The sequence below is a fragment of the Dipodomys spectabilis genome, unplaced genomic scaffold (genome assembly GCF_019054845.1).
Source record: "Dipodomys spectabilis isolate Male_0828 unplaced genomic scaffold, ASM1905484v1 ptg000162l, whole genome shotgun sequence".
Taxonomy (NCBI): domain Eukaryota; kingdom Metazoa; phylum Chordata; class Mammalia; order Rodentia; family Heteromyidae; genus Dipodomys; species Dipodomys spectabilis.
This window is the reverse complement of record NW_024870839.1, coordinates 1,188,661-1,211,118: the sequence shown is the minus strand read 5'-3', so window position 1 is coordinate 1,211,118 and position 22,458 is coordinate 1,188,661. Positions and strand designations below refer to the sequence as shown.

General features: G+C 42.3%; 1 protein-coding gene across 1 annotated transcript in view; it reads left to right on the top strand.

Annotated features, from left to right (window-relative positions):
- The window catches only part of Qrfpr (pyroglutamylated RFamide peptide receptor), a 36,805-nt gene that overhangs the window by 4,731 nt on the left and 9,616 nt on the right, over nt 1-22,458 (top strand). The window contains exon 2 of the mRNA XM_042693014.1: nt 20,362-20,520. Within this exon, the coding sequence (XP_042548948.1) occupies nt 20,362-20,520 (159 nt within the window). The remainder of the gene's footprint in view (nt 1-20,361; nt 20,521-22,458) is intronic.

The following is a 22,458-nucleotide window of genomic DNA, read 5'->3' as shown; positions in this document are numbered from 1 at the left end:
TGGCTTTGAACCATGGTCTTTGGATCTCAGCCTTTTGAGCAGCTAGGATTATAGGTGTGAGTGATTGGCACCTTTGAAGCACCAACTTTGAAGCTCCTCTTAGCATGCATGGCAATAATTCTAGCACTCTGGAGACTGAGGAAGGAGGATGGCAGGTCTGAGGCTGTGTAGGCTGTCTCATGAAGTTCTTTGGAGAAGATAGCACCTCTAGGGTCTAAATAAGAGGTAGAGATGGATCTGGAAAGAGAATTACCTTACATTTCATAAGATAATAATGATAAAACTCCCTTGAACTATAAAAAGTTAATGAGAATGTCATCTAAGACCTGAATATTCATCTATAATTTCTTATTTGACCAGAGTTCCTGAGGCAGTCCTAGATGGCAAAGCATCTTAACTTTGGAATACAACAAACAGATAAATCTCATTCAAACTCTTGTGAGCCCTCCAGGAATAGGAGAAAACCATTCAGACCTGTCAGAAAGGCCTTCTAAGGAGTTCTTGTTTGAGCTGAATCTTAAAAAAGAATTTACAGAGTTTGGAGGAGAGAATCATGATTATTTTAATAACTGTGTAAGACTTGAATCATGGTATCTTTTCTTTCTTTCTTTTTTTTTGGGAGGGTCCGGTCGTGGGGCCTGAACTCTGGGCCTGGGCGCTGTCCCTCAGCTCTTCAGCTCAAGGCTAGTGCTCTACCACTTGAGCCACAGTGCCACTTCTGGCTTTTTTTTTTTTCTGATTATGTGGTGCTGAGGAATTGAACCCAGGGCCTCATGCATGCAAGGTAAGTGCTCTACCACTGAGCCACCTTCCCAGCCCCGTCATGGTATATTTTCATAACACCATGCAATACATTTCAAGATGGGTTGCTGTGTGGGAAATGAGACCGAAAATATGTTTCATAAACTCCTAAAACCAAAAATAGCTGGGTGTCAGTGGTTCACAACTGAGATCTGAGGATCATGATTTGAAACCAGCAGGCAGACAAGTTGGGGATACTCTTATCTCTACTTCACCAGCAAAAAGCCAAAAGCAGAGGTGTGGTTCAAATGGTAGCGCACCAGCCTTGAGTAAAAAGGGGCAAGGAAGTCTTGAGGTCTTGAGTTCAAGCCCCAGTACTGGCACACATGTGTGGACATACCTACACACGCAATATTACCCCCCCCACACACACATATACATCCCTTTAAACTTTCCTTCTCAGGTAAGATAGGGAAGACAGGGCTGCGAGGACATCCAGGAGGCAGTGGAGAAGGAATCCTGGCCAGTGTGCCCACGCAGGGTACCTGCCCAGCACTGCCACACTTCCTTCCTTCAGCTGTTATTTCTGTTCCCCAGCACCAGAGAAATGGGGAATACAGACTTTTATCATGTTGTCATCTAGTTTAAATTTACGAAGTGAACCGCAGCTGGGTGAAACAGCTCTAGCACAGGGTGGTAAAGAACTCACCTGTTTCTACTTGGTGACTTCTCTAAGGGAAGTCTCTCTCTCTCTATGACAGGGGCTGGCTGTGGCTGGCTGTGGCTGACAGTGGCCAGCTGTTCTCTTCTTGTCCACTGGGCTAGGGACCAGCAGTTTCTTCTGAGCCCCTGTCTGCATTTTAACAAGGTCTGCACACAGGTGTGCAGGTAGTGATCTTCAGACGTGTGGACTCTTTCAAATTACCTGCTCCGGCGTCCAGATGATTCCAGATGATTCTACACGGCTCCTCAGCTTGTTGTGACCCAGAGCCGTGGCCAGCTCTACCCAGCTCCTGTCGCAGAGACAGTTGCTTGTTGGTTTAAAATCAGTTGTAGTGGGAACATTTCCAATGCATTTGCAGCTACAGATTAAGTCTGCAAAACAAACATTCAATCAAACAAAATCAAACATTCCTTTTCTAGCATACTCCTGAGAAAGACACTGAGTTCCTTTTGTACCATCAATAACGGATGAAAGAAAATGTCCTACAAACACTGCTGTAGCTCCCGGAGACATACTTGATTTGCAACATCTGGATTTTGCCCAGCAGAAGTTAAGCTGCCCTATAGCCTCCTGTATCTATGGCCTTACCATTCCCCACCAAATTCTCCATGCTTCACCTTCCCTGGGCATTCTAGAATTTTCTATCTGCTCTCAAAGCAATATCAGCAGCATATGCTCATGACTCCCCCTCCCCTTCCCTTTGTGCTGGTACTGAGGCTAGAACTCATGACCTTTTTGCTCTTCTTTGGTGTTTTAATTCAAGGCTGGCACTCTACCACTTGAGCCACAGTTCCACTTTGGCTTTTTGCTGGTGCATTTGAGATAAGAGACTGTTGTATTTGTCTGTCCAGGCTAGCTTTAAACTGCGATTCTCAGACCTCAGCCTCCCGAGTAGCTTGGATTACAGACATGAGCCATGAAGTGCCTGACTGTGACTTTTCCTTTACACCAACTGAGGATGAGGTTGTGTTTTCAAGGCATAATATTTTCAAAAGTTCTTCACATTAGAGAACAAAATTATAATTTGTAGCCAAGGTTAAAAGTCCTTGTAGGATATAAACACTGACAGCAGCATGATTTGGGTTGTTCTTAATATTAGAATAAAAAACTTAAGGGTATACAGTTTTTAATTAGCACAGGGTTTTCCATGTGTCTGAGCTTGGTAGAAGTGTGTGTGTGTGTGTGTGTGTGTGTGTGTGTGTGTGTGTGTGTGTGTGTGTCTGTGTGTGTTTTCTAATTCTGGGGCTTGAACTCAGGACCTGGGCACTGTCTCTGAGCTTCTTTTGCTCAAGGTTAACATTCTGCCTCTTCAGCCACAATTCCACTTCTGGCTTTCTGGTAGTTTATTGGAGATTAGAGTCTCACAGACTTTCTTTTTTAAAATTATTTTTTATTTTACTTTTTTTTATTGTGAAAATACCATACAGAAGGGGTTACAATTCTTACCTGGTCTGGCTTTAAAACGTGATCTTGAGATCTCAGCTTCCTGAGTAGCTAGTATTAGAGTTGTGCCCTGGGCTCTATTTTTTTTTTTTTTGCAAGTAGTAATAGGAGTTAAAAATGCTTTCTAAATGCAAGAGATGTTATCAAAAAGACTTTAGACATAACAGTTCCATTTATAGGGGTCTGTGATCTATTAATTAAAGCCCTTGGCCTTTTTGAAGTCTTCCAAAATGAATTAGGAAACAAATCAAATATGATAAAGAAGATTAGAATTCAAGACATACAGAGAAAGACTACAAGAATGATTATCTTGTCTGGAGAATTCAACTCTACGGATCAAGTAGCGTAGCTCACATTAAAGACTTTCAGTGGATTTTACCCACAGCCATCCTGGTGGGATGGGTAATGGGGTAGGTGGGACTTCCAGTCTTCAGCATGGTTCTGGATTCTCTCTCTCTCTCTCTCTCTCTCTCCACTTACTACTAACTAGAGCTTTGTGTATGATTCGACATGAAAAATAAAAAAGGAGAAGAAAGAGCACATACTGTACATCGCATAAAATATTTGGTTTGATTTTTAAGTATTGAGATCTATAGCTGGGCATGGGTGGCTCATATCTATAATTCTAGCTACTCAGGAGGCTGAGGTCTGAAGACGGAAGTTCAAAGTCACCCAGGCAGAAAAGTCTGTGAGACTCTTTTTTTTTTTTTGGGTCCAGTCGTGGGGCCTGAACTCTGGGCCTAGGTGCTGTCCCTCAGCTCTTCAGCTCAAGGCTAGCGCTCTACCACTTGAGCCACAGCGCCACTTCCGGCTCTTTTCTTTTTGCTTATGTGGTGCTGAGGAATCGAACCCAGGGCCTCGAGCATGCAAGGCAAGCGCTCTAGCACTGAGCCAACTTCCCAGCCCCCTGTGAGACTCTTATCTCCAATCAACTGGCACAAAAAGTTGGGAGTGGATCTGCGGCTCAAGTATTAGAGACCTAACTTTGGCCCAAAAGAAGCCCAAGCTAGGTACTAGTAGTTCCTGCCTGTAATCCTAGCTGCTCAGGAGACTGATCTGAGGATTTAGATTTGAAGCTAGCCCAGGCAGGAAAGTCCAGGCGAAGGACAGCACCCAGGCCCACAATTCAAGCCCCAGGACTTTACTGCCCTCCCCCAACCCCAATTGAGAGCTCATAAAGTTGTAAAATAGGTTAAAGGAAGTTGAACTTTAATTTAGTGAGAAGATATCCATTTGGGGAACAGGTCAGAGCAGAGGGCTTAACCAGAAGCGTTTGCTTTATTATAAAACTTTTGTTTAATAACCAACTAACGATTAAAGAGCATCTGTTACTACAGATGCTTTGTACTCATAAGCTGGCGTGCTGAATTGAAAGCCTTTGTGCAACTACTTACGAGAGAGCGAGCTGAGGGGAGGGAGGCAACAATTACGACAGGGTCTCTCTGTTTCACCTAGGCCAGACTCAAACTTACGGTCTTCCTGCTGCAGACTTCTGAGAGCTATGACTTTAGGCAGGCTTCCATTTGTTTTCTTCCTCTTTATTATAGATTTGTTGGTGACTGCCAAATTTGTAATTTTTTTTTTTTTGGTGCCAGTCCTGGGGCTTGAACTCAGGGCCTGGTGGGAGCTGTCCACTCAAGGCGAGTGCTCTACCACTTGAGCCACAGCTCCACATTCAGGGAAGTCTGTGAACCTCTTATCTCCAATGAACCACCAGAAAACCAGAAGAGAGAGAGAGCAACACACCCGGTACGTTTGTTATAATCATTTTCCCATTTCTATAACAGTTCAGAAATTTATATGTGGTGCAACTGATGAAAACTTAGAGTACTGTTGTTTTATTTAGTTATTTAAAAAAAAAACACAACTCTAGGGAGAGTGATAGATGAGGCGAGTCTAATCAAGGCACATTGTGTAGAAATGTGTAAAGGTCAGAACAAAACAGGGCGTGGCACTGCCCCTGAGCGCAAGGCTAACATTCTACCCCTTCAGCTAATTGTATAATAATTGATGGTGGCAGACAGTGTTGAAAACTAAATTGATAAGTAGGAATCATGACCACTTTATTCAAGAATTATCTATTTTATTAAAGAAAGTTTTTTTGTTTTTTATTTGTTTTTTTAAGAAACAGTGTCGACAGGACCACCAGCTGTATAGAATTGTGCCAAGAAGCTAGACTCTGGCACTCTTCCCTAAGATAAATTCTGAGTACACTTTGATAATAAAAGCCATTTTAAGTCAAGAAAAATCATTTGATTTTGTTCGGAAGTAGAAATGGAGCACCAATGTGCAAAATTGTCCCTGCTTGCTACAATAGCAGTTTACTGTCACAGTAATGACAAATTTACTTTTTGAGAACATAGCTCGTATGTTCTTTGGTGGCTCATTTATGATGATTCTGTACATTTAGTGGCTGTGTGCTTGGCTGGCTTTTGCATTTTGTACAAAATGGCTCCAGGAGCTGTAAGTTTACATTTTCTTTTTAACTCTTTGTCTCTCCCCCCGCCCCAGGCCATGAATGCATAAATAGTCAAACAAATAATACACAATGAAGTATTACTCTGTCATACAAAAAAAATGAGGTTCTGGTGTTTACTACAATATTGACAAATCTTGAAGACATGAGCCCAGACAAATGGAAAAATATGGTCTGTCTAAGTGGATGATGTTGAATAGGCAGCGGATTCCAGGTTTCAGGGGGTCATGGGGAGGGGGGAATAGGAAAGCAATGCTCCTATGCTCATTCTTCTCTTTGGGATTATGAACAATTTAAGAACAGTTCCTGGTGGTGATTCTATAACATTATGAATGTAATTAATGTTGCAGAGTTTTAAATTTAAAGTCAAAGGAGCTGGTGGCTCACGCCTGTAATCCTAACTACTCAGGTAATCTCTGAGGATCAAGTTCAAAACCAGCCCAGGCAGGAAAGTCCACGAGACTCTCCTCTTTAACCACCAAAAATCTAGAAGTAGAGTTGTGGCTCAAATGGCAGAGCACTATCCTTGATCAAAAATGTTAAAGGGTAGCACTCAGGCTGAGTCCAAGACTCAGTACTAACACACACACAGACACACACACACACACAGACACACACACACACACAGACACACACACACACACACACACCAAACCTGCTATCTCAGATTTTCATACTTCCTGGTAGCTCTAGAAAATTCTAGAAGGATTTCAGCCAGTTTAAGCCCCACTCTTTTAATCATAGAAGCAAACATTAAAGCTTGACATAAAATATTCTCTGCTCAGGCTTTAGTCATGAACCCTGTGATATTGGGGCTTATTGTTCTTATTCGGCTTTTGAAAACTAAATGTACTCTTTGACTTGGTTTCTGAGAAATCCAAGAGCCCACAGACTTGGAAAATAACTTAGAAAACAACCCTCTGGGGGTGAGAAAGAAAGGGGCAGAGACCAGGTATAGCAGGAAAGGGGAATGCACAGCAGAATCAAGCTGCCTTTGAGCGTTCCCCTCCCCCCTTCTCCTCCCTCCCTCCCCCTCCCCGCCCCCTCACCCCTCCATTCCTCCTTCTGCCTTTCAGTAGCCACTGTATGGAATAGGTTCTAGGAGCCATTGTCTGGCCCTCCATTATCTTCTGTTAGAAAACCAGATGTTATAAACTAATGTTTGGTGCTGCCCCCTGGTGGTTGACATAGCTGTAGAAACTGACAAAGGTGAACTTCACATCTTGCTATTTTACTAAAATTAGAATGCCTATCCACTTTTTTAAAAAATATCTTTAAGTAGTCGAACAGAGGAGTTGGTATTCAACAGTGTATCCACTTCTAATGACTTCCACCTTGAGGTAAATATAAAGCATATAATATTTGCATATGTAACATAAGATCTTACTCAAAATCTCTTACAATAGCATGCATGCATAAACCATCTCTCTCTCTCTCTCTCTCTTTCTCTCTCTCTCTCTCTAATGTGCCAATCCTGGGGTTTAAATTCAAGGCTTGGGTGCTCTCCCTTGACTTTTTTGCCCAAGGCTACTACTCTGACACTTGAGCCACACCTCTACTTCTGGCTTTCTTTTTCTGGTTAATTAGAGATGAGTCTCTAATTAGAGATTTGTCTGCCCAGACTGGCTTTGAATCAGAAACCTAAAATCTTTTTTTTTGGGGGGGGTCCTGTCGTGGGGCCTGAACTCTGGGTCTGGGCACTGTCCCGCAGCTCTTCAGCTCAGGGCCAGTACTCTACCACTTGAGCCACAGCGCCACTTCCGGCTTTTTTCTTTTTGCTTATGTGGCGCTGAGGAATCGAACCCAGGGCCTCATGCATGCAAGGCAAGCGCTCTACCACTGAGCCACCTTCCCAGCCCCTAGAAATCTAAAATCTTGGCCTCCTGAATTGCTAGGATTTTAAGCCTGAGCTACCAGCACCCAGCATCATTATTTAAAATGTATTTTTCCTTGCAGAATTAAGAAATATTTAAAACCCATCATGGTATAAGTTGGAGAAAAAAAACAGTGTTTGATTTTGAGACAACTATTTCATTTTTCTTTCATCTGGTTTCCTCCTCTGTTAATTTGGGACAACTTGATATTCCATCCATGTTTCTGTGAGAATGAATGACTCAGCACTGAGTTGGTAACCGCTAACAGGAAGCTGTATTTGGTGTGCACTGAACAAGTTGCTACTGTTCTAAATATTACTTACTTTCTATGTAGAATGCCATTTATTTATATCCAATAAGGGTGATAGAATGTTAAAGAAAACCTCATTGCACTGTTAGCAATATCTCAAACATGTATATACAATGGTACAAAATAGTTGTTATAATCATATTATTTATTATATAGATTGTCACTGTTCAAATGTTGAACAACTTAGGGGAAAATAAGGACTTCTGTATTCCAAGGATGAGGATTCAGGTGAATTATTTGGGCTTCCATTTAGTGCAGAAGCACCAACATGTTCCTTGAGGAAGATGAGGTTGATGTTAAACATTGGAGGGGGGAGGGCTGATTTTTGTAGGCCCTCCTCTACCCTGTGTCTTCCCAGGCCATTCCTGGGCACATGTCTTCACACCTGCATTAACACAGAGCAGTCTTCTTACTCATGTGGTACTGCTGCCCTCCTTGAAATTTAGGAGAAGCTCCTTCTGTCCAGACTCCCAGCCCTGCCCTCAGGTCTCCTGATCACTCACGAGCTGTGCAGCCACGGTCTGGGGCACATTCTTGCTGTGTAACACATGTGTCTAACTGGTTGTGTCTCATGGTTGCGCCACAGTGAGCCCCACAGCCTCCCCAGGACTGCAGAACATGAGATCACAACATTGGAGCAGACACTAAACTCTTCACAAAGCGCTCAGTGTGTGTCAGATTATGTGTCTCATCCCCACATAGCCTTAGACTAGGACTGGAAGTGACTCACATGTCATTCATGACATAAAGCAAGTTACCAAACTGTTCCAGAGTCAAAATAGCGGAGAGGCATTCTTCTGCTTGGAGGGGAAAGTAGCCATTATGCTGCTTAACAGGGTCTACGGGGAGGGAGGGGCTTATAGCTTTGTACAATGTCTCTCAGACTCTCCATCTAGTAAACTGAGTGCTCTGACGTCAAGATCGAAACCAACAGAGGAAATCTGTTTTCAGTGTTGAGGTGTAGAGTGGTTGTTATAGAGGAGGGAAATGTTCTTTCTAGAACTATCCCACTTCATTTCCTGGTTTGGCCTTGCTGCAGTGTGATTTACCACCATTCTTACCTGTAGGAGCTACAGGACAAATTTCTGTAACTGTAATTTACCCCAGTCTTTTTCCTCAGCAGCCATTATGGAAGTGGTTTTCTGACTCTCCTGGATTAAATCTGTGGCTCAGATATTGGTCCTCCCGTTCACAGAACTCAGGATTTGGAAAGTGACTCTCAAATACTCAATATTGGTTTTTATACTTCTTTCACTCCCATCTGGAGAAACATGAATGGACTTACTTTTTAGGAGGAAGACTTTCCTTTGATCAAATGTTGATCTAAGTCAGGCACTAGTGGCTCACGCCTGTAATCCTAGCTACTGAGGAGGCTGAGATCTGAAGATCGAAGTCCCAACCAGCCAGTACAGGAAAGTCCCCATGAGACTCTTATCTCCAGTTAACCACAGAAAGCTAGAAATGGAGCTGTGGCTCAAGTGTTAGAGCACTAACCTTTTGAGAGGGAAAAAAAGCAGCTCAGGGACAGCACATAGGCCCTGAAATCAAACCCCAGAACTGGCAACAACCCCCCCGCCCCCCCCCCCCCCACGCTTTCCCAAACCAAAAAGCTGGCTTACGTGTGTGTCAATGTAAACCTGATTCAAGCAGATATTTTCTCAGCCAGTTGTGGGAAAGACACACATGGCTAATGTATTTAAAAAGAATAGCTTGAGGCTTTCTCTATTGGAAAAATATCGAAGCTTTGGCAATCAGTGCTGGCCTACTGCTTAAAACAAATTAAGACGTGACTTAATGAAATGAAACAGAGAACTCTGAGCAAATGTAGATTCTGTTAAAAGTTGATTTTACTCGCAGATAGAGTCATTAGATGTAATGTATTTGCAAGATGCTAACACAGCTGGTTAATTCAGTGAACATATTACTCAAAATTCAAATTAGATGCAATTAGATGTTCAGTATGTTGAGGAAATACAAAGGCACTATTCACTGCTTACCTACTGCTCCATTAGAATGGAATCGCTGTGTGGTTATATACTAGTGTGTTTACCCAACTCTTAGTGTGTGGCTCAGGACATTGAAACTTCTCAGTAGCAATTTCGTGATTGAGCTATTATATTGTCATCTTGTCATTATAATAATGCTTGAAATTTTTTAGGAATCAATCACTTTTGTGATTCATGGAATTAGATGCTATCTAATTTTTTTGTAACTAGTTTTTATTGTTAAGGTAATTTTATTGTAAAGGTGATATGCAGAGGTGTTACTATTACACAGTCAGGTAAAGAGTACATTTCTTTTTGGAGAATGTCACCCCTTTCCTCTCTTCCTCCTAGTTTTTCCCTCCTGTCCCCACCCACAAATTGGATATTTCTTTTTCCTCATAGTGTCTAGTAAGTAGCACTGCATTTGCTCACCCTCTGACCCTCTGTTTCTGTGCCGCCCCTCCCCTCCCAAAGACAGATAAACAAACAGGACAAAAAGAAAAGAAAGGAAAAACAACAAAGGGGAAAAAAACCTTTTGTGTTGATGTCTACTTTTGTACATACTGTATTTGTGCTTTGTGTGGTTGTATGAGTCACAATTCAAGTTACCTCAAGTAAATCACACAGCAGCATCAGAGAGAGCTGATGGCTTTCAAATGTAAGGAGGCACCAGGCTGGTCTCCTGGACACTGAGGTAGAAGTTGATGTGTCTGAGAGAAACAATTTAAAGGACTATTCTTGGCTTCTGCTTTCAGTCCATCCTGGTGAGGGTGGGGAGGAGGGGGATGTGGAGAGCATTCAGTGGCTTACCTCATGGAGGCCAGGAAGCAGAGAGAAAGAGTGCTTGTACAGGCTGCCTTCTTCTGCTGCTTTGATTCCATCTGGGTCCCCAGCCAAGAGATGTGCTGACCGCCTTCCAGGTGGGTCTTCCCTCTTCCTCGAATCCTCTCCAGAAACACTCCCATAGCTATACCCAGATGAGTATACTCACCTCCTGCGTGCTTCTGAACCTGGATGGCCAAGGTGACCATCATGATTTACCTAATGGATTTTGCCTTTACGCTTCTACTCCCTCTTAGTCATTAAAAAAATATTCTTAATCTTTAAGTAGTTGTATAAACAGTTGCCATTCAATAACGCATGCAACAACAAATGCAATGCATCTTGATCAATGTCACAACTTTCAACATCCTTACCTACCCTTCCTCTGCCCACCCCTTCCCTCGCTTTTCTTAATTTTGTGTGCTGTGTGCTGGATTTTTTACTGCATTCTCCCCACTATTCGTCTATTCATTAGTGTACCCCTCCCTTTAATCCTACTCCACCTCTCTCAAGTACCTATTTCCTAGTGTTTATTTTGTTGACCTTTAATTTAGCCTTGAATTCTCCCCTGAATCTACCATTATTTCAGTTCATACATTTGTGTATCCTTGCATGCCACCCAACACATTTGCTTATATGTTTATAAACTAATTCTAGCTTCCACATGTGAGAGAAAACATGCCACCTTTGTCTCTCTCGGCCTAACTTACCTCATTTAATATAATTTTCTTCCAGGTGCTTCCATCTGCGAATGATATAATATCATTCTCCCCTCATGATCATTTTGGCCCTTGTTCCTGATGGCTTTTCTCTGTATCCATATCCTACTAGATTCTCATCTTTTTCCTTATTCTAGGTCAAAAGAGAATGAATGTTGGTGGCCTAGGTTTGGGGTCCCATCAGTCCAATCAGAAGAGGGCTGGAGGAGGAGCAGGCTCACCAGCCATACTTCATTAGGAAACACTGAAGGTGAAGTTTTGTAGGCTGGAGTACAGTCCAGGGGGTGATTGATAAGTTTTCTTTTTCTATGAAAGTTCTCAAGGTACTGGAAGCATGCTTCTGTGTGGTGCAGTTATAAATTTATTTTACTAGCCACAATTGTGTTTCTGGTCAGCAAAGTTCAACACACTGATTCCCCCATGCGGTGCTAGTTACTCTGGAGGCTGACGCTGGAGAGCCACTGTGCAAAACAGTGAGACTCCTTATGAAAAAATGTAAGTTGCTTTTAGTCTTGTCAGAGTTCATAAATAGTCTCTGTGGCTGCCTCTGCCTCTGCCCCTGTCTCTGTCTGTCTGTCTGTCTTCTCTCTTGTTATGAGACAGGATGTTGCCATGTAGCCAAGGCCATCCTCAAAATGTGTATTCTACTGCCCTAGCCCTTTGAGTGCTGGGATTACAGGAATGACTCTCCATGTTTGTCCTAAAGGGTCCTTCTTATAGTCTCTAAATCTAGTTTTTCCCCTGTGAATGTCCAGTTGTCACTTTACTATTCACTGAAAAAAAAATCATTTTTTTTCCTATTTTATTATCTTGTTCTTCTGCCAAATATCAGTTGACAATAATTTGGTGTCATTTTGTGTGGTCTGGCTCAAGTCTCTGCAAGACTTTGTGTTTCCTTGATCTATTGTTTATCCCTCCCTCCCAAAGTATCACATTGTATTATTATTGTGGCTTGCAGGCAATCTCAAGTAGGGTCATGTTGAGCTTATAAATCTGCCTATTTACTATAGTACTATGTTAAGCTCTTCTGAGTCTTTTGTCTCTGTGCTGCTCTAGAGTTCATTTGTGGATAGCTACAAAACAATTAGCTGACATTTTGTGTCATCATAAACATACTTGAAAAAGGCTTTCTTGCTGTGTGAAGCTTTTTTTTTAATATCTTTTTCTTCCCGGATTAGCATATATAGAAAATATTTTATATAAGAGATTTTTAAAAACCTGACATTTTCTTTTCTTTTTTTTTTGGGGGGGGGTCCAGTTGTGGGCCTGAACTCTGGGCCTGGTCGCTGTCCTTCAGCTCTTTAGCTCAAGGCTAGTGCTCTACTACTACTTGAGCCACAGTGCCACTTCTGGCTTTTTTCTTTTTGCTTATGTGGTGCTGAGGAATCGAACCCAGGGCCTTAAGCATGCAAGGCAAGCGCTCTACCACTGAGCCACCTTCCCAGACCAAACCTGACATTTTCTAATATTACAAAATACTTACAAATGTTACAGACAAATGTTGACTACATGAGAATGGGATTTGAGTGTAATTCATTTAGAAGTAGAAGTGAGGGCATAGCTCAGCATTTAAACACTTACCTGGCACGTGTAAGGCCTTGGGTTTAACTCTCAACATTGCAAAAAAAAAAAAAAAAAGGAAATGAACAAGAAAACAATTGAGAAGGTTGTGAGCCAAAGTTGTGCCCTTAACTACTTAAGCTCTGAATGGCTTTTACTAAACTTTTCAAAATATAGCTTCACTCAGTTTGAATGGAAATTCAGAGTATTGAAGATGATTGCAATTTTTTCTGGTGCCAGTCCTAGGACTTGAATTCAGGGCGTGGATACTGTCCTTTAGCTTTTTATGCTCTAGGCTAGCGCTCTACCACTTGAGCCACAGCGCCACTTATGGTTTTCTAGTGGTTAATTGGAGATAAGAGTCTCATGGACTTTCCTGCCTGGGCTGGCTTTGAACTGCGATCCTCAGATCTCAGCCTCTTGAGTAGCTAGGATTAGAGGTGTGAGCCTCTAAACTTTTTAAAGTATAATTTAAAAAAGACTTCCTAATATGAAGAGGCAGTATAAAGTGTTGTGTCACAACTAACTGGAAGATATTTTTCTTTAGAAAACACAACCTGGGTTCCTATAATCTGAACAGAAAACAAGAGCTTAATATTGGGGAGACAGGGGAGGAGAGCCCCTACTGCCAGGAGATTACTTGTTTCTTACTTGTGGTCCAGGTACCTTGGAGACAGCAATGTTGGAGTCCAGAAAATTCTATTTTCTGGGAGAAAAACAAAATATCTCTAGTGTATTGTCGCTTTTCTCTTGCTTTTACTTCATTGTCGCCTGAAATCTCATTAGACAACAGTCTCAGACCACTGAATCACATCTGGATTTCGGTAGCATTCCCAAGCGATCCAGATGCTCAGTAAAGGGTTGGATTTGCTGGTTCTTCCCTGTGTTTCTGAAGATCTCTGGGTAGGTGATTTGCACCAATGGTAAGAAGCACTTGGCAGGGACTGGGTGCTTTTACCCCAGGATATTATTATAGAAATCAGGACTTTTTGCTATCCAAACTTAATATTCTACATCCTTCTCACACCATGGTAGTGCAGAGTACAACCTACACCACCCTTACTTCTCTGTCTCATTTCTTGGGGGCTGGAATGCAGCTGATTCAAATTAAGCTGGTAAAAATTTCCTCAAAGTAAATACCATGTTTATGAAAGCTATTAACTCTGGCATATGAGTTCATTTTTCATTATTATAATGGACCATGGCTGGGTAATAGTACAAGGAAAAGAGTTTTATTTAGCTCATTATTCTGGAGATTATAAGCGTCACATCTGATAATTGTCTTCATACTGGCAAATTCCTAATATGGTACAGGGTATCAAACAGTGAGAGTTGTTGCCCTGGTGCAGGGGTGTGTGTGTGTGTGTGTGTGTGTGTGTGTGTGTGTGATCTTTACTCCTTGTTATAAAGCCACCCCTATTCAATCACTGGGCCTCAGCCTGATAATGACCTCATCTTAATCTTCCTCCCAAAAGGCTGCACCTCTGAACAACATAGTCAGGTTAAGTTTCCTCCTCCTCCTCCTCTCCTCCCCTTTTTGTGCCAACACTTAGCACTTGAACTCAGAGCCTCTGTCTTTCACTTGACTCTTTTCCTCAAGGCTAACAGTCACATGAGCCACACCTCTACTTCCAGCTTTTTTGGGTGGTTAATTGCAGATAAGAGTCTCACAGACTTTTCTGCCTGAGCTAGCTTTGAACCATGGTTCTCAGATCTAAGCCTCCTCGGATCTCAGGATTATAGGCTCATGCCTATAATTATAGGTGCCTGGCTAAGCATGATTCTTAATTAAAAAAATCATAGCAAGCATTTTGTCTACCCTAGAATATGTAAACCAATCCTGACAATCCTAATATTAAATCTCACCCTGTACATAAAATACTCAAGATAATGTGGTGCTTGCAGTGGGAGAGACAGAGATGAACAGAAGACCCAGAAAAAGACCCATACAAATAGAGAGAATAGACCATTTGAGCAAGGTGCTGTGAAGGAAGCACTCAATAGGCATCACAGGCCAAAGCAGACAAGCACTCCATCACTCTAGCACTGAGCTTTTTCTTTCCTTCCTTCTTTTTCTTTGCTTCTTAGTCTCCTTCCCTCCCTCCTTCCTTCCTTCCTTCCTTCCTCCATCCCTCCCTCCCTCCCTTCCTCCCTCCCTGCCTGCCTGCCTGCCTGCCTGCCTTCCCTCCTTTCTTCCTTCCTTCCTTCTTTTATTTTTTGTGCCAGTCTTGGGGCTTAAAATCAGAGCCTGGGTCCTGTCCTTGAGCATCTTTTTGCTCAAGACCAATGCTCTACCACTTGAGTCACTTCTGGCTTTGTTTTTTGGCAGTTTAGTGGAACTAAGAGTCTTAGGGACTTTCCTGCCTGGGCTGGTTTTAAACTGTGATTCTCAGATCTCAGCCTCCTGAGTAGCTAGGACCACAGGTGTGAGCCACCAGCACCCAGCTAAATCTGATAGTGTAGACTTAAGTATAAATGTAATACTATGAAAATTTAAAGAAAAGAAAAAGAAGGAAAGAAGAGAGAAAGAAAGAGAAAGGAAGGAAGAAAGAAAAAGACTCTTTAGGTGCAGGCAAAGAGTTCTTATCATTCATTCTTGGCACTACAGGCATAGAAAAAACTGCTAAATTGGACCTCATTAAAAAATCTATACTTTCACTCTGTGAAAGCTCATGTGAAGACTTGAAAAAGCAAGCTGCAGATTGCAGGGTAAGGGAGAGAGATACTTACAAAGCACATGTCTGACAAAGATGCAATGCCTAGATTCTGTAAGGCACTACTGAAAGTTAGGACTGGGTGCACTGGTGCATGCTTTTGATCCCAGCTACTTGGAAGGTGAAAATCAGGAGGACAGTGGTTCAGTTCAGACAAAGAAGAACCAAAAATGCTAGCAAGACTCTTAGCTCGCAGACCAGCCAGGCATGGTGGAATACACCTGTAATCCCAGCTGTGAGGGAAGCAGAAGTAGAAGGGTGTTTTTCTGAGATCTCCCTGGCAAAAAGCCAGAGACTATTTGAAAAATAAACTAGACCAAACTAAACTGAAAATAGCTGGGGGCCTGGTTTAAGTGGCAGAGAATTTGAGCATGTGTCTCTGAGTTCAAGTTTAAATTTTTTTATTGTTATTATGAAGGTGATGTACAGAGAGGTTACAGTTACATAAATCAGGTAATGAGTACATTTCTTTTTGTACCATGTCACCCTCCCTTGTTCTCTCCAAGTTTTTCCCTCCTGTGACCATGCACAAATTGTATGGTTCATTTTTCACAAAGTATCTAGTGAGTACCACTGCTGTATTTGTTCACCCTCTGTCCTTCCATTTCTGAGTTCAATTCTTATTCTAGCAAAAAGACCCTAAAACAAAAACTAAAAAACCTTACAATTTAATGGCAAAAGACAAGTATTCCAATTAGAGAAAATAGACAAAGACATACAGAGAATTTATTTTTGTGACAGTCCAGAGACTTGAACTCAGAGCCTGGGCACTCACTATCCCTTGATTTTTTGTGCTCAAGGCTACTGACTGTTCTTTACCACGTGAGTCATAGTTGCACTTTTGGCTTTTTTTTGGGGGGGGGTGTCCGGTCCTGGGGCCTAAACTCTGGGCCTGGGCGCTGTCCCTCAGCTCTTCAGTTCAAGGCTTAGTGCTCTACCACTTGAGCCACAGCGCCACTTCTGGCTTTTTTCTTTTTGCTTATGTGGTGCTGAGGAATTGAACCCAGGGCCTCAAGCATGCAAGGCAAGCGCTCTACCACTGAGCCACCTTCCCAGCCCTTGGCTTTTTGATAGTTTATTGAAAATAGGAGTCTCACAGACTTTCCTGCCTAGACTAGCTTTGAGCAGTCATCTTCAAATCTCAGCGTCTGGAGTAGCAGGGGTTACAGGCATGAGCCTCAAGATAGAAGATGGCTGATAAGTACAGGAGAAGTCCAGCATTATTGGTCACCAGGGAAGTGTAATTTAATTCACCCAAGGCATTGCACATCTTTCAGAGTAGAGGAAGGATGTTGGGGTGACTATGCTGAACTCCAGTCCCTTACACATGGCCAGCAAAAAATGCAAAATAACACAAACCCTCTAAAACACAGTTGAGGAAGTTTTCTTAAAACCAAACACACAGTAATTACACAACTCAGAAATAAATTTAGGGCATTTATCCCAGAGAAATGAAAACTTGTATTTCTGTACAAAAATGTTGATAATCGATTTGTAACCACAACTGGACTCAACCCAAACAACTTTCAATAGGTGAATAGCTAAGCAGACGGACACAACTCTAACAGGAGAACAAACTATTGATAAATGCAACCCTTTTGGATGAGTCTCCAGGAAAATTTGAGGAGGAAAAATAGTTCATAGCAATGATTCCATGTATATAATGTCTGTTTTATTATTGTTGCTTTGGTACTAGAGTTTGAACTTGAGGCTTCTGTCTCTTGCTTAGCATTTTTACTCAAAGCTGGTGCTCTTCTACTTGAGCCACACTTCCACTTTTGGCATTTTTCTGGTTCATTGAAGATAAGAGTCTCCTGGATTTGTCTGTCTAGGCTGACTTCAAACTGAGATCCTCAGATCTCAGCCTCCTGAGTAGCTAGGATTACAGGCATGAGCCACTGGCCCTAGTTTATACAACATTTTTTTAAATGAGCCAAGAAATAGAAGTTAAATTAGATTTTGGACAGGGATTTTGGACAGAGAAGAGCTCATAGAGGATAGATATAGCTGTGGTTATTACAGAAGCCACATACTTTTCTGTTGCTTTTCTTCAATATCTTCACTGTGATGGTGGTTACCCAAACTTTGGCAGGAAATAAAATCCCACACTATCCACACAAATAAGACTAGGCAGTCTGAACAAAATCAGTACATTAGGCTAATATCAGTGCCTTGGTTGTAATGTTGTACTGTTTTGAGGGGAAGTGTTATCATTATTGTGTAGAACTAGGTAAAGTGTGCAAGAAATCTTTTCATTTAATTTTTACAACTGTGTATGAATCTGCAGTCGTCCCATTTCAATTAATAAAGAGAAAGAAAGCTGAGTGCTGGTGGCTCACACCTGTAATCCTAGCTACTTAGAAGGCTGAGATCTGAGGATCGTGGTTCAAAGCCAGCTGGGTCAGAAAAGTACATGCAACCCTTACCTGCCACCAACCATCAAAAAAGACAGAAGTGGGCCTGTGGCTCAAACAGTAGAGCACTAGCCTTGAGCACAAAAGCTCAGGGATAACGCTAAGGCACTGAGTTCAAGCCCCCAGGACCAGCACAAATAAATAAAAAGAGAAAATGACAAGAACATTGTATATCACAGCAATGGTGATGTAGCAAGCACTCCTTTCTCACTTCAGTCAACTTGGTCTCATTTGTAACCATTGCTGACCTAAAGACTGTGCATGGAGCTGAGCCTGTTGCCAGGCAACAGGCCACACCCACATGGACCAGATGTTGAATCCCAGACCTGGACAGAGGCAGGATGCTGAGGCTTCTAGGAAAAGTTGCTCCATTGGGCAGCATGGTCAGATAGGAACCCTGCTCTTACCCACCCCTTTCTCTGAGGCAGTGCCCACCTCCTCTCTCCTGAAATACTTCTTTCATCTCTATCTCTTCTTACTTGGTAGTTAAGTGTCCTCTTCCTAGCTAGCCAGTGTCTGTCTCCTTCTATGCCTTCAGCAAAGAATCACCAGAGAAAAGTGGCTTATTACTTGGCTTGCAAATGACCTACTGCATTCTCTTTAGCATCTCTTCTTCTAGACCCTTGACAGCTGTAGGATTTTTCTGCATTTTCCTTTACTCTCAGAAACAGAGGCCACTATGTCCCTTTCCTGTCATGCCCCCAAATATGCTTTTATTGTTACTTTCCTCTTCCCTGTCCAACTACACATTAGGAGGACATTAGCAGGAAGTTCCTAAGTCACAAGCTGGAGCTCTAATGACCACAGAACACAGTTGGAGCTGTTCCTCTTAAGGCAGGCCTGGCCTTTCTTCCTCTCTCCCTCCCTGCATCTGGGCTGAGCAGCTCCCTTTGGGGCCACAGTAACATTGCCCTGCAGTGTAGTACACTGCTACCCAGGGCAGCAACTGAAAACCATCAGACAGGTGGCTCAATTCTAGGGAGGTTTTCCAGCTGAGGCATTCTGTAGCCCCGCCCCCTCTGTGTCTCAGCCACATGGGGCACAACAGTTCTAGTGTGAACAATAGTTAATACGTTCCTTACTCCCCTTCCACAGGATGTGGTCCTGGGGAATGAAACAGGAGGTTAAGATTTATTCATTAGTTTAAAATCGACTCATTAATAGTTTCCTGAGGATTATGCTGGACAAAACTAGAAACTTGCTGGCTGTATGGGGTCAAAGTCTGCAGAGCGTTTGAATATGGTCTAATTAAAAACATTATAGGCCAGATTATGTTATTATTTGATACAGTGATTATATAAAGTAGTCCTCCTTTGTAAAATTCTACAAATAGCTATTCATAGTGTTTTTCACTAACCTTAGATGAAATTTTTTAAAAAAGTAGAATGATTATAATTATGGTTCATTATGTCCTTTTGAAAAAAAAAACAACCTTTTAAATCTTTTCTCAAAATAGCTACATTCTTTTTAAATTGTGTCCACTTACATCCTTTTTACAGTCTCTATTAGATTACAAGGAATAAAAATATTGTCCAAATCATTTTTAATTGCCAAATATTTTGTTCAAGAACTAAGAGACCTTGTTTCTGTTTTGTTACTGAGGCTTGCTCTGAGAAAGAATGGGAGGCCAGAGGAGGAAGGAGACTGCACACCACTCTTGGTGAGAGTTAGAGGTTTGGGTTTTGGGAAATGAAGATGTCTTCAGCAGTTAAAGACAGAATTCAGAGGTACTTGATACTAAAATAAAGCATTTGCTCCTAATACAGCAAGTGAAACACACTATTGTAGTCTTTTTGTTTTGGTTTTTACACTGGGGCATGAACTCAGAGCCTGGGTGCTATTCCTTAACTTTTTTGCTCAAGGCTGGCACTCTACCACTTGAGCCACACACAGCTCCACTTCTGGCTTTTTGCTGGTTAATCAGGGATGAGTCTCCGGTCTTTTCCTGCTCCAGCTGGTGGCTTTGAACTGTTGTTGTCCTGGGAGCACAGTGTCCTGAGTATCTGGAAAAGGAGCTGTAGTTCAAATGGCAGAGCCCTTGAGCAAAAAAAGCTCCGGAACAGCAGCCAGACCCTGAGTTTAAACCCCAGACTGGCACACGAAAAAAGAAACAAAAAAGTTATAAAGAAATATTTGAAAGTTTTAGACAGAGAGTCAGTCAAAGAAGTATTAGACACGAAAAAGGAAATCTGGAAGTCTTTGATGAGAATTATTCCTTTGTTATGATTTCACAGGGAATCAAAAAGGAAGATATAGTTTAAATCCCAGGAGACCATTTCACATTGACTTTGATCTTCCCCAAACAATGATCACATGGATCATTTGTCCCCTTACATATCACCAGTAGCTAAGACTGATTTGTCTTTCCACTATTTTGTTACATGTAATTGCACATAGTACCTAAGAATTTAGAGTCTTTGCCAAGAGTAAAGTGGGTATAATCTTTCTCAACTGTGGTGGCTCTCCAATGCAGTATTAGTCATGAAACTTCTCAACAGGAGCCTCCAAATGGAACTGCGATCATTACAAAGGAAGATCACTTCTTCCTTTGTGTGACCTATCCTGTTCCTTTGTTGCAGGTGCCTTCATTTGCAAGATGGTACCATTTGTCCAGTCTACTGCCGTGGTGACCGAAATTCTCACCATGACCTGTATTGCCTTGGAGCGGCACCAGGGGCTGGTCCATCCCTTTAAGATGAAGTGGCAGTACACAAACCGGAGGGCTTTCACCATGCTAGGTGCGTTGACCACATTTCCTCATGGGGACTAAATGTCTCAGCTAAACAACCTAAAAGTGGAAGCCCTTCAGAGGTTTCCATCTGTGCACTTGGCTGAGTTGCTTGGTACCTGTGTCTGGTTAGAGAGCATCATAGTAAGGGGTGGGGATGGGTATAAAATAGATCACCTCCTGATGGATGGGAGGCAGAAATACAAAGGAGAAGGGTCTGGGGACAAGATATACCCTTCAATGACCCACTTCCCCACTCTGGTACCTACCTCTTCTAAACAAGCTCAACTGCCTCTGCCTCATAGTCCCTTTGGTTAGGAATTCATTAATCAGTTCACCAGTGGAGTTTGAGGCTTCATGATCTAATCACCTCTCAAGAGCCTATGAGCTGGCTAGGTGCTGGTAATTCAAGCCTGTAATCCTAGCTACTCAAGAGGCTGAGATCTGAGAACTGTGATTCAAAGCTAGCCCGAGCAGGAAAGTCTGTGAAACTCTTTTGTTCAATTAATTACCAAAACAAACAAAACAACAACAACAACAAAAAAACAGAAGTGGAGCTGTGGCTCAAGTGGTAGAAGGCCTTAGCAAAAATAAAAGTTCAAGGATAGCACCCAGTTCCTGAATTCAAGCCCCAGGACCAGAACACACACACACACACACACACACACACACACACACACACACACACACACACACACACACACACACGGGGGGGGGGGGATGGGGGAGGGAGGGGTGAGAGAGAGAGAAGAAGAAGAAGGAGAAAGAAGAGGAAGAGGAGGAGGAGGAGGAGGCGGAGGAGGAGGAGGCGGCCCATGAGCTGACACCAGGCCTTAACATGTAAGCTTTTAGGGCACATGTCAGAATACAGTTATCACTTGGTGGGACTGCTGGGTTTGTCAGCGTCCTCAGGCCAGTCTTTCTTTTAGAACAAAGAGAACTGTGTTTGTACAGCTGAAGGGTACCTTCTCAATTAACCTATATGTATTAAAGCATAATTTCAGCATTCCAGTCCTCTTCTTATTTGCTCCCATCCCCACCCACCCTCTCTCTCTACTTCAGGTCTGCCCCAACATTGAAAAGCTATCATTTTGGATATATTGTTTCAATTCCCAAACTTTAAAAATTATTATCATTACCACTACTCTTATTAATTCAGTTTTTGGTGCCATCCCTGAGGCTTGAACTCAGGTACTGAGAACTGTTCCTGAACTTTATTTTTGCTCAAGACTAGCACTCTACCACCTCAGCCACAGCTCTACTTCTCTTGCTTTTTGCTGGTTAATTAGAGATAAGATTACCATGGACTTTTCTGTCCAGGCTGGCTTCAAACTGTGATCTTCAGATCTCAACCTCCTGAGTAGCTAGGATTACAGGCATGAGCCACCAGCACCTGGCTCATATATTTCTTCCTATTCTTCTTATGTGTTGATTCTCAGTTTCTCAAAACCCAAAGCAATACAGAGTTTTCTTAATGATGCCACTGAATAAAGAAAGATTGAACGAGCTTAACAGTTCTCCCAAATCAAAGTCAAGGCCCTTGGTTCTGTTCTCTTTTGAGTCTGTTAAGATTCACTGATTGAAATACCCTCTGGTAATTAACTACATTTTTCCTTCTTTGCTAAGTATACATCATTAAAACAACTATGCTCAACAAACTCAGGAAGGAGAAGAAATGTGCAAAGGGTATACTGGTTTCTGAAGTAGTGTTTGCTTTTTAAATAGGAAAATATTGACTGAGCACCAGTGGCTCATGCCTGCAATGCTAAACTATTCAGGAGGCTGAGATCTGAAGGTCATGGTTCTAAGTCACCCCGGGCAGAGAAATCCATGAGCTGCATATCTCCAATTAACTACCAAAAAGCCATAAGTGGAGCTGTGGCTGTTCAAGCGTTAGAGTGCCAGACTTGAGCAAAAGAACTCAGGGACTGGGCCCAGGCCCTGAGTT